This window comes from Rhinoderma darwinii, chromosome 1, assembly GCF_050947455.1.
Source record: "Rhinoderma darwinii isolate aRhiDar2 chromosome 1, aRhiDar2.hap1, whole genome shotgun sequence".
NCBI classification, from domain to species: domain Eukaryota; kingdom Metazoa; phylum Chordata; class Amphibia; order Anura; family Rhinodermatidae; genus Rhinoderma; species Rhinoderma darwinii.
In genome coordinates, this window is record NC_134687.1 from 63,151,818 (window position 1) to 63,164,881 (window position 13,064).

At 43.2% G+C, this 13,064-nt stretch overlaps 1 protein-coding gene across 4 annotated transcripts in view; it reads left to right on the forward strand.

The window, feature by feature from the left end:
- Nucleotides 1-562: 562 nt before the first annotated feature.
- Nucleotides 563-13,064, forward strand: part of FAM114A1 (family with sequence similarity 114 member A1) — a 46,695-nt gene continuing 34,193 nt past the window's right edge. The window contains exons 1-6 of one of the 4 annotated variants that reach the window (XM_075859124.1): nt 563-755; nt 6,256-6,533; nt 7,004-7,091; nt 7,602-7,709; nt 11,139-11,233; nt 12,860-12,994. In XM_075859124.1, coding sequence (XP_075715239.1) covers nt 6,261-6,533; nt 7,004-7,091; nt 7,602-7,709; nt 11,139-11,233; nt 12,860-12,994 — 699 coding nt within the window. In that variant the 5' untranslated portion in view covers nt 563-755; nt 6,256-6,260. Of the gene's footprint in view, nt 756-1,171; nt 1,253-1,850; nt 2,086-2,155; nt 2,247-6,255; nt 6,534-7,003; nt 7,092-7,601; nt 7,710-11,138; nt 11,234-12,859; nt 12,995-13,064 lie in introns of those variants that run through there. The other 3 variants (XM_075859141.1, XM_075859115.1, XM_075859132.1) reach the window with 3 other exon arrangements.

Below are 13,064 nucleotides of genomic sequence, written 5' to 3' on the forward strand. Positions count from 1 at the left end.
TCAAAAAATGGTGGCACACAGTATAGGAGGTTTGAACATTCAACCACCTCCTTTCTCCTGGCACTAACCAGGATAAAGGAGGGGGGATTGTGTGAGGACACTAGAGCGAGTGTGTCTTCTCCAATTTTGCAGCATAAAGCAATGAGGTTACTTTACCACATGCCAATGCTGCAATTTTGGGAATTGCTCCCTCTAGTGACCAGCACATGGAAATGTTATAAATTAGAATCTAATTTATAATATTTCCTGACTTGTGAAAAAATTAAAAAAATTAAAACAATGTGTAATCATTTATATACTAACTGTTTAACTTAAAAAAAAATTCTAGCGACACATTCCCTTTAAGTACTTGTGTGTCAAAAAAGACAAAAGTTGTAGGTATTGATACCTTTCACAATGGGAAAGCATACATCTGCGCCATCTGCTGGAGACAGGACGTACAGGATCTTTCCCTACAAACTAAAAGCGACAATGAAGCGCCGTCAGCGCCCTCTGCTGGACACAAAACTTACAGCAGTCTTCCCACCAAAATATTATCTATATAGGACGAAATATTCAACGACCAAAAAAATAAATAAAACCCCGCGCATACAGCCAGTAAGCGGCCATGCAGGACTTATTCTGCTGTGCTGGTGCAGACATAGACACCGTCAGTGCATTATGCTGACACTCTCCTGAGTGAGCGTGATCCAGTGTACGTGGCAATAAGGGAGGAGTGAGTAGAAACCATCCCTGGAAGAAGGAAGAGCTGAGCGGTAAGGCGTTAACAATCCCCGGTCCATAGAAGCTGCTGCTGGCATGATGCCCTCACTTATAAATACATGTCGTGATATAAGTGCAGATGTCGCAATGTTTCTACATACACCGTAGTAGCTTAGTGACACCGGCTTTCATCAGGGCTTCTCTGCACAGGGCTGAATATACTGCAGCTTTATTCTCCGCTCTGTAGAGTATGAATGGGGTGAGGCGGACGGGGGCACATATTCTTCTTGGTGAATAGTGATTTGTTGCAGTAGTCGCTCAACTTCAAGCGGATCTCGCAGCAGTTCACTAATACTACCGGGAGGTGGCGCTATTGCATTAAAAAAAATGCCTCCAGATGCTATGGAGAGTGTGCGGTGTCTTGTTGGAGCTTCATTGTAAACACTAGAGGGAAATCTGCGGAGTAAAGTTGTCCGTACACAGGAGGCCCAGACTCCACAGCAGCGATTATAGCAGTGTGATCGTGAGAGATCGGCGCACGTTATCGCTGGTAATACTAAACTATGGTGGGCACATAAAATCGCATGCATTTATGCGGTTTCATTCGCCTTCTATTTAATGGCTATTTTATGCAATATCACATCACAGAAATTTGCCTGCATAGAATCTATTTTTAATGCAATTTTAGGAAAGGAGCCCTCTTAATTGAAATTATTTTTTAATTGCAATTGAAAGACATTCAACTCCATGCACTCCCTCCCCCCTCCTCATAGTCTAATATTATCGCATGGCAATCACCTACGGTGGCAAAGTGCGATAATGACAACATAGTTTTGGAGCGGCTGGAGAGCCACTGTCACTGCATGCTGGGAGTTGTAGTCTTAGCTGGAGATAGAAAGAGCGGTCTACAATTCTAGATAATGTCTCTTACAAGTTGTTACAATGTCTATTTATTTTATTTCCTTATATGAATATAAAATAACAATGTATTTCTATGGTGGAACTACAAGTGACAGCGTGTCCTTCATAGACAAGTATTCCTCTAGAGTCTGGAAATGTGCCTCAGGACACTTTTTTTTTTTTCTTCACTAACTTTATCAGTCACAATTGCAGACTCAAGGGTGGAGATCTTCGTTATTAACCCAATCACAACTGAATAAGATTGAGACATTTTACACTGCAGTTATTTAACCCCTCCGGTGGTTTTAGGAAAGACATTGTAAATGATGTAACGATAATATAACAAATAATGAAGTGTGAAGGGGAAGCTCTGCCCTGACTCCACATGAAAGCTGATTCTATCCAGCATGGAGGGGGTTAAGGGGAGAGCATACAGCGTGGCAGTGTGTAGCTGCTTGTAATCCCACATCTGGCCCTTCAGAGGTAGGTGAATGTTGGGTGACGCTTCTCTGACCAACACAAATATAAAGGATTTTCGTTAAAAAGAGAGAATTCGTTTTTTGGGGTTCTAAAGATTTCGAAGTTACATCAAGTTTTATACGATCAGACAGACGGACTGTGACAGTGTCGGCGGTGAACGTCACGTATGTGTTGATCAGTAATTGACTAATGTGTTATATCATTGTACACCATATTTATATGCCGATGTAGTAGAGCTCAGTTTGTCATGTGGAAATCATCCTGATACTACATTGTAATATTTGTGGTTTTGCACAGGACTGCTTGTATTCCCTGTCTATCTCAGTGAGTTATCATGGTGCAATTAAAATGGATTAATGACGCATTCAGCTCTGCTACATCTGTATGTGAAGATTATTTTTCTGTAAATTAGGCTTAACACATATAAAAGCCTGGGGCGAATGTTTTATTGGCACGAAATATGTTCATGTGTACGCTGATCTATAAAGTGCAAACTTTTGTTTCCTTCTAAGTAGACCCCCGTGGTTCAGCCCTCAATAAACAAGGTATCAGCATTGTAAACCCGATTCTATTGTCCTGTTTGCAGAAGCGAGCGACCTGCTCATCATGGCGAACCAACGTTAAACGTTTTCCTGGAATGTGTGTGGATTGTACATGTAACTTTTCTTTTCCTTGATACTTTGTGTGTATTTGCGTCCGTCATGGGTGGGAGGTTGTATGACTGTTCAGTCCACCAGACAGACAGTGGTTTATTGTCGTAACCGTGGGATACAGCAAATATGACCTCACTTGTGTTCAGTACAGAGGCGAGGCTGTGTCATGAGGATAACAAAGTCCATCACTCCACCTTAATAGAGTGCGCTGGTACAATATATGATGCTTAGAATGAGTGATCGGTAATCAACATAATCGCGCTCCAATATATTTACTGGGCTGAAAGTCAGTGCGACAATCCTTAGTGATCATTTCGATGCACACAAGGCGGATTAGCTGTGACATTTCCCACCTGATTTTCTATGCAGAAATTCTGAAGCGTTTTCATAAGAGAAATTGACATGCCGCAGATTGAGAATCCGTACCACCAAGTTTCACACTTTTCTGTGTATTTCTTATGCCACGTGTGGATGAAATTTGTTGAACCATCATTCACTTTGCTGCTACTGTTCCACAATGAAATCCGCATCTAATCCGCCCCGTGTTCACTTACCCTTACAAGCAAAAGGTCCATAACAGCGCTGTGTGTCAGCAGCATATGGTGCGCGGCTGCGTGATTTTTGCGCAACCGCCATCATTATGACACTCTGTATGTTTGTAAACAGAAAAGCACGTGGTGCTTTTCTGTTTTCAATCATACTTTTGACTACTGTAGCGCGCATCGCGCGCGGCACGCGGAAGTGCTTCTGTGTGCCGTGCGCGGTTTTCACGCACCCATTGACTTCAATGGGTGTGTGATGCGCGAAAAATGGGCAAATATAGGACATGTCATGAGTTTTACGCAGTGGACACACGCTGCGTGAAAATCACTGACAGTCTGAACGGCCCCATTGGCTAACATAGGTCTGTGCGAGGCGCGTGAAAATCACGCGCGTTGCACGGACGTATAATACATTCGTCTGAATAAGCCCTTACAGGTTGTCTCTGTTGAGTGGTGGCCTAGTAATCATGGCTGGAGAAGTAGCTATCACAGTCCGACTCATGCACCATGTGGGCACACTTACCGTGCCATGCACTGATTTCTAAATGTGACCGTGCCAGATGGATCTCCGTATACAAATGTATGTATTCTATAATGTGTATAGATCCTATATAGCATGTTCCCAATAGATACAGCAGTGTGTGAAGTCGTTGATGGTTAGGTGGAGCCCCAGGGTATCCAAACTAGGCCTGTGCTGATGAATGACAGACTATGTACTCTCCCCTAGAAGCAATGCCTGTAGTGGAGAATACCTGTGTAATACGAATTGTGATGGCGTATGCCACGACTTTTTTTATTTCACAGATTAATACATATAACATTGGGGCACATAAAGATACATTGGAGGCTCCATCCATATAACAAGTTTACAAGATAGTAGAGATCCAATTTGTAATCCTATTATTATGATTGAGTATCGATTATCTGATTTTTATTTAACATTGATCGTAGTCTCCGGCTGGATTCACACAAGCATGTTCGGTCCGTAAAGGACGGAACGTATTTCGGCTGCAAGTCCCAGACGAACACAATGCAGGGAGCCGGGCTCCTAGCATCATAGTTATGTACGACGCTAGGACAACCTGCCTCGCTGCGGGACAACTGTCCCATACTGTAATCATGTTTTCAGTACGGGACAGTAGTTCCACGGAGAGGCAGGGACACCTAGCATCGTTCATAACTGCACTGTGTTCGCAGGGACTTGCGGCCGAAATACGTTCCGTCATTTACGGACCGAACATGCTTGTGTGAATCGTGGGAGGCCAGTTATATACCAATACTCATGACTAAAAAGGACGCCTGTTTACATTTGGGGCATACATTTTTTTAAAGATTAATTTCCGTTATGACGGCGGCGATCAAACAAGTCATTTACATGTAGTCATTTTTGGAAAGGCTTTCCTGATCGTAGATCCCGGGATCCGATAGTGGAATTGCTACTAAATGTGTGGGCACATGCATGGAGCTGTAATACGGACTTGTGCTTGAGGGAAGACTGGTTTTGCTCACACAGATATTGACTGACTTCTGATATCTGATAATGGTCTGAGTTGGCCGCGGGGATATCTTGTTAGGCCTCATTCACATGAGCGTATCTGATTCACGTGTGTGAAAAACGCGTGTGGGTTGCGTTATTCATCAGTGTGCTTTGCGAGAGGCATGCATTATTCACGCACTCGAAAAGCACATATTTGTAATATTATTTTCAACTGAATTGATGCGCTAATCACGCACCGCACACGTATGTGCATCTGTGTGCAGTGCGTGGTTTTCACACACCAATTGACTTCAATGGGCGCGTAGGTGCGTGATAACGCACCAATATAGGACATGTAATGAGTTTCACGCAGCAGACTCTCACTGCGTAAAAAATCACGCATATGTGAATGGCCCCATTGAAATCAATAGGTCCGTGTGCTGTGGGGCCTTAGGATGGGAAAATTACACATTCAGCAGTCTCTACGCACAAATGATCATGACCGCACACTTCAAGGGACAGTCCAGGCAATCCAAAACTGATATACTGGGGCAGATTTACTAAGCTGTCTGAGGCCTCATTTACACGAGTGTGTGCATTTTGCGTACGCAAAAAAAGCGGCGTTTTGCGTGCGCAAAAGGCACTTAACAGCTCCGTGTGTCATCAGTGTATGATGCGCGGATGCGTGATTTATGACACTCCGTTTGGATGTTTGTAAACAGAAAAGCACGTGGGGCTTTTCTGTTTACATTCAGAGTTTGACTGCTGTTGCGCGAATCACGCAGTTCGCACGGAAGTGCTTCTGTGCGACCTGCGTGGTTTTCACGCACCCATTGACTTCAATGGGTGCGTGATGCGCGAAAAACGCAGAAATATAGAACATGTCGTGAGTTTTATGCAGCGGACTCACGCTGCGCAAAACCCACGGACTGTCTGCACAGCCCCATAGAGTAATATAGGTGCGTACGACACACGTGAAAAGCACGCGTGTCGCACGCGCGTATATTACGCTCGTGTAAATGATACCTAAGACTGCTTAAACTTAGACCAGTCAGTCTGAATATGCGCCAAATTTATCACAGTGCTGTATGATAAATTTTGGGCATAATGCTAGACACTTTTTCTTATACCGCCTCTTGGTTGGCTTAATTTGCACTAAAATTTGGCACATTTTACAACACATTCTAGGCAAAGACACTGCAGTAAATCTGCCCCACTTTGTTACGCCTGGTGCAGGGCTCGAGGGCGCGGTGCATGACACGGATTCAACGACCACCAAAGAGAGAAGTCGTGCACCGCCCCCTGGGGACATGTACTAGTCATAACACATAAGTTCCTCTTGTGAATACATTTGATTTCATGTTGATAAGTTTACTCCTGACGCATTTATTATATTCATCTGTGAAATATTTTGGCTGGTTAACAGTCTTTACAAGGTCCCATATTATGTGCATTCAGTATTTCAGTAGTCTTGCTTTAGTTATTTTTGTCTTATCAACAGTGAAAATGTCAAGTGCAGGAGGTAAAGCAGAAGAGGAGACCACTGGGACTGAACTAGAAAAAATAGCAAACCTTTTACTGAGCGATAATGAGGAGTCTGTAACCGAAAACCGTCCTGAAAATGGAGAAAAACAGATCACAGAAACTGAAGAACAGAACTTTGAAGAACAAATATCTCAAGAGGAGCAATACCAACCAAACCCAGAGGAATGCTGTGACACTGTGAACTTAGAATCTGCGTCCGACTCCAAGGCTGATCAGGAAGACCATGAACACCTAGTATGTGTATACCTCCGCTGGTTCTCGTGTTTAAACGCTTTAAAGGGGTTTTCACATTTTGGACATTTATGGCATATCCTGTAGATATGCAATAAATTTCCAACAAATGCGAGTCCCACGCAACTTCTATTCAAGTAAATGGGAGTTATGGAAACCGCGTAGCACGGTAAGCTTGGCTGTTCCTGGAATGCGGGTGCTACGGAAACAGCCATGAAACGCTGTTTCTCTAACTCCCGTTCACTTCTAAAGGATTTACAGAAACAGCGTAGCTCGGCTGTTTCTACACTCCTGACCACCTTGTTAGACAGTGGTCAGGGAGCAGTGGGGGCCGGATAAGGTAAGATGGGGTCAGGGAGTTCTAGAGATAGGTGGGACCTGCTACTATCGGACATTTATGGCATATCCTTTGAATACCGTAGTCGAACTGCAAAGGACGGTCTACTTAGAAAAGCGTCTTATTTATTTTTTAGGATTCCGAGACTTCTGGAAAGGAAAGCACATGGAGCACCTGGGGAACATGGGGCAAGTCTCTCCTGTCATCAGCTAGTGCAACCGTAGGTGAGTATACCAATATAGTAACATCAAGTGCCTAATAAAAAGTAAAGCTGTCATCACACATACTATCTAACCTGAGTCTACCATCATTTCTATGGTGGGAGCAGGGATAAGCAGCCACTAATTGTCGCAGCGAAACAATAGGGTTAAAATCCATTTGCAGGGAAAGTCTTCTGGTCACTGTAGACCTAAGCATTAGATTGTTGGTGGATTCTGCGTACAAAAATCTTCTGTCTATCGCCAGTTCAAACTCGCTCTTTTTTGTAATATTACCATACAAGTCTGGAACCCTTGCAATGAGACCTTGGACCAGTCTTCAAGAAAAGAAACCTCTAGTTGTGTAATACAGCAAGGATGTGGAAGTCAACCTTAGGCTAAGCTCCATACCCTTATTTGAATATGCATATACAAATTAGGCGTAAAGCGGTATTACAGTTGTCTTTACAGCACTGTCCTTTAAAAAAAAAATTTGCCTTGGTAACATCCTCACAAATGATCTCCCTGTTTTTCCAGGACATGGGATATCTGCCGTGAAAGAAAAAGCAGGAGCTACGTTAAGGATTAGGACTTCAGAGTCTGAGGAAAGTGGCGAGATAGGAACGTCTGAAGCAGGACAAGAAGGTGAATATACATTTCATAATTTGATACAACTACTACGTTCAGAAATTGGGGGTTAAGGCCTCATGCCCACTTCAGTTTTTTTTCTTCCGGGTGCTATCCGTTTTCTTAACCGATAGCACCCTGACACATTCATTTCAATGGGACCATGCACACTTCCGTTGTTTTAACGGAACTGTGCGGCTGTTCCGTCAAAAATAGGACAGGTCCTACTCCTGCCCGTTTTTGATGGAACAGTCTCGGACGAAATCAATGAAATGGCCGTGAAACAACAGAAAGCACACAGAAGCTATCCGTGTGCGGTCCGTATTTCATGGATCCGTCATTAGCGGCCGTGCAACGGCCAACGGACGTGTGCATGAGGCCTAATACTGTGTATGGTCTATGGAAAATAAAGACAACTGATGGGCACCCTATCATTCATGAAAACTACTCTCACATTCAGTGAGGACCTGTGTATTGTATAAATATGGCGCACTATTCCTTAAGGGTCTGTCACCGTTCATACCATGGGAGCTGGTGCAAAAGCCCCCATTTAATACATATTATCATTCAGTTTGAGGCCCCATGCACACGACAGCAAAAAACCTCCGTTTTTGTGGACCGCAATTGCGGTCCGCAAAAACGGAGCCATTCACTTTCATTGAACACTGACACCTTTCCGTAGCACTACGGAAGGGTGTCAGTGCCGTGGAAATGTTCCGGGAATTATGGAACATGTCCGTCTTTCGCATTTTGTCACAGTAACTGAATCCTCTGTTTAAAAGTATTCTTAAAGAGGCTCTGTCACCAGATTTTGCAACCCCTATCTCCTATTGCAGCAGATCGGCGCTGCAATGTAGATAAGAGTAACGTGTTTTTTTTTTTAAAACGAGCATTTTTGGCCAAGTTATGACCATTTTTATATTTATGCAAATGAGGCTTGCTAAAGTCCAACTGGGCGTGTTTAAAGTAAAAGTACAACTGGGCGTTTTTACTTCTTTTACTAGCTGGGCGTTGTGAATAGAAGTTTATGATGCTGACGAATCAGTATCATCCACTTCTCTTCACAACGCCCAGCTTCTGGCAGTGCAGACACACAGCGTGTTCTCGAGAGATCACGCTGTGACGTCACTCACTTCCTGCCCCAGGTCCTGCATCGTGTCGGCCGAGCGAGGACACATCGGCACCAGAGGCTACAGTTGATTCTGCAGCAGCATCGGCGTTTGCAGGTAAGTAGCTACATCGACTTACCTGCAAACGCCGATGCTGCTGCAGAATCAAATGTAGCCTCTGGTGCCGATGTGTCCTCGCTCGTCCGACACGATGCAGGACCTGGGGCAGGAAGTGAGTGACGTCACAGCGTGATCTCTCGAGAACATGCTGTGTCTGTGCACTGCCAGAAGCTGGGTGTTGTGAAGAGAAGTGGATGATACTGATTCGTCAGCATCATACACTTCTATTCACAACGCCCAGCTAGTAAAATAAAAACGCCCCGATGTACGCACATAATACACGCCCAGTTGTACTTTAACTTTAAACACGCCCAGTTGTACTTTAGAAAGGCTCATTTGCATAAATATAAAAATGGTCATAACTTGGCCAAAAATGCTCGTTTTTAAAAAAACAAAACGTTACTCTTATCTCCATTGCAGCGCCGATCTGCTGCAATAGGAGATAGGGGTTTCAAAATCTGGTGACAGAGCCTCTTTAAAGTGCTTCTCCTCCTTGGACTATCCCTACTTGTTAGAAGGGTCCCTTGACAATAAGCTGATCACCGTGTCTTTCTGCTGGGACCCTCAGTGATCAGCTGTAATCTGTGAGGAAACCAGGCAGAAATGCCCTGTTCACATCATTGTTTACGTTTAGTGTCTATTTGGGGAAAGCTTGCGACGTACACGCTAAACATGTTCATAGGGCTCTATTGTCAGACGGAGGCCAAAACAATGTCCTCCGTCTGGCCAATAGACGTTAATATAGCATTAAAAAAACTGTATGGAATAGCGTAGTAGACTACGCTATTCCATCCCGCGGAGTCCAGTAAAAAAGTATGCATTAAAACTATGTATGCATGTATGAAATCCCATCACAGGCATGCATTAAACGTGTACGTCATGTGCCTTTCAATAGCTTTTCATGACACATCCGTTAAACATTTTCCATTATAGCCTATATGTGATTGATACCCCTGTTCGGCATTAGACACGCAGTTTAACGTATACATCAGGAGCTGTTACCGGCATATATATGTCAAACGTAGGCAAAAATGTGGAGTGTAAACATAGCCTAATTGTTCGGTTTCCTTGCAGCGCTACTACAGGGGAAATGAAGCATTACACGGAGCCCATACAAATGAATGCGTGCAAAATTAAAAAGAGAATATATTTTGTATATTTTTCTCTTTTTAATTTTGCATTATTGATGCGGGAACATTTCTTGTATACCGGCTCCAAGATTTGGCAGCTGCACACTCCTAGGATTCCCTGTCTTACGAATTGTACCACAACCAGAGTTGTGTCTGAATCTACACAACCACTTTAGGGGAGCACAATCCTGTCTCAACCTATACGAACATTCCTACTTGGTTTATCTGCAACATGTGGCGCCGTGCATTGTTTTGCTTCTAGATCTACACAAATCAATGCGTTGTCTATGTTTTACAGGACAAGTCTGGTCCTCCAGAGCGATAGACGTACTTTGTAACCGCTCTCCACTCTGACAAAGAGATGAGGATCCTTATCAGGGGACCCCCTTCAATTAAAGGGTTATTCCCATCTAATAAAGTGATGTAATATCGCTACGATATGCCACCACTTTATGATTGGTAGGAGTCCGAATGAAGGGACCAGAGCACTGCGATGCGCGCCCTTCTAATTTTTCCCTGCACAGCGGAGCTCCCAGTCACCCAGCTGTGCAGGGAAAAACTGAAACAATTCTGCTGCCAGTTTATTCTCAGGATCGATGGGGGTCCCAGAAGTCGGATCCCTACTAATCATAAAGTCATGGCATATCCTAGCAATATGTTTTCACTTTATTAGTGGGAATAGTTTTTTAAATCAGAATTCCATAATAGAATATATGAAAATTTGTTTCTTTTAAACCAGATAACCTCTTTAATAAAGGTGATTTCATTGGCTTTGAGAACAAATATAAGTTGTCAGTCACGTCTATCGTTTTCAAACATGCTAAAGAAAAATTGCAACTGTAATGTCTTTAGTTGCCATCGGCAAAACCTCTGTCTATTGTAAAGGTGCAGGCCATTATTTCGATATATTTCTCTAGAATCTCAGACTTGATTGTGTCATATTCCATTCTTCACCATGCAACCGAGTCTTGTACCTGTAATCTAAAAAGACATTCTGACACTTCTGATTCTAGTCAAATATAAGAGTCATATGGAACATAAATCTTGTTGTATTATATTGACTAAATTCTATGTCCACTTTATTACAGTATCGACAGAAAAAGGTGACAGTCCAGCAGAACCCATTTCACCTAGTGCAAGTCGTGGTGTATTTTCAGCTTTAACTAATGTTGTACAGAACACGGTGAGTTGTTATATCTTGGACCTTGTCTCGTGACAAGTTCAGTGTTATGTAAAGGGGTTTGTCCAGTGATAGGTTCCCTTAAAAGGGTTATTGGGTTTTAAAAAAAAAACAACTGGTGGCCTATTCTTAGGATAGGCCATCGGAAGGCGGTGCGGAAGCTTTTTGGTCTTCCGTATGGTCTTTCTAAATTCTGGCCGTTGTGGGATAACCCCATGTTCCCACAGGGGAGTCAGAATAAACTGTTTTCGCAGTGGAGAGATGAAGGGATCAATGTCCTGGGCCAACTCATGAATGCTGAGGAGGGGAGATGGCTTACGTGGCAGGAGGTCTCTAGCAAATATAATTTGAGGGGAAATCAGTATTTGCAATATGCTCAAGTAACAGAGTTATGTAAAACCAAAGTCCGCAATATTGATGTAGTGGAGGTGCGGGGAGCATTTGATGGGATGGTGCCGCAGGGTGGTACGGGAAGAAGTCTAGCAAGTTTATATGGTAAACTTCGGAATGCTCATCTTGATTCCTTTAGTACCTCCTGCTTTAGAACGTGGGAGGTGGAGCTGGAGGATCCAGAAATCTCCAGCAAAATTCGTGATGGATGGGAGAGGGTGAGGAAGGTCATGGTAAATGAACAGTGGCGTGAGATGCACTTCCGGCTTATGCACAGAGCAACATACGCCTTTAATTTATCTTATAGGGACGCTCCAGCACACTATCTGCGTAGTTGTCCTAAATGCGACTTACACAAAGCTGATTTACTTCATGGGATGTGGTTGTGCCCACAAATTCGGACGGTTTGGGATCTGGCTCTCCAATTTATTAAAGACACCTGGGGGGAAGAGGTGCACGCAAACCCACAGGCAGTGTTGTTTCACTATATTCCCTTTGGATCCAGGGGGGGAGGGACCACCTATAGTGGCCCGGAAAGGAATAGATATGGCATTATTGGCTATCAAGAAGTGCATCTTACGCCACTGGTTACAGGCATCGGTCCCGGAAATTGCGGAGGTCGTGAATACTCAAGACTTTATTGGGATATGATAAAACGGACCTAGAAAGACACAAAGAAAGGTCTACAGAACAATTTTTTAAAACTTGGCGTACATTCATTGAACAACATTATCCCACAGCAGAGATAGGGGTGTTCATGCGCACATTTCGACACACATCATGGTATAGTTCACAGAGTATCCAGGGCACGTTAGGCATGCTGATGGCTAGTTAAGAAAATGTTCACCGAGATGGGGGAGAGTTGGGGGGAGGGAAGGGAATTGTTGGCTTTGTTTTGCCTTATTAATTGCTTTGTAATTTAATGATGACAAGTAAAATGGAAAATAATTTTGAGGCTGGAACACATTGTTATTTGATGTACGTATGTGTGACACACACTGCATACTTGTAACTGTTCTGGCTTTGAATAAAAATATATTTGAAAAAAAAAAAAAAAGGATAGGCCATCAATTTTAGACTGGTGGGGGTCTGACTCTTGGCACTGTTTGATGGATTACAGTAAATCCTGGGCATCGTATAGCACTGAAATCCTTAAATACTTATTTAATCTTCCTTGTATATATCTTTGTTAACCTGTATTACAGCCTACTTACCCATAATTTTGCAAAAATTTTCTAGGGTAAATCTGTCTTGAGTGGCGGCCTTGATGCCTTGGAGTTTATTGGAAAAAAGACAATGAATGTACTAGCCGAAAGTGACCCGGGATTTAAGAAAACTAAGACTCTTATGCAGAAGACGGTATCCTTATCGCAGGTAATGACACTAAAGCTTCTGAAAACATATGGGATGATGCTTTGCTGTGTTTTTAGTTCATGCTGTAAAA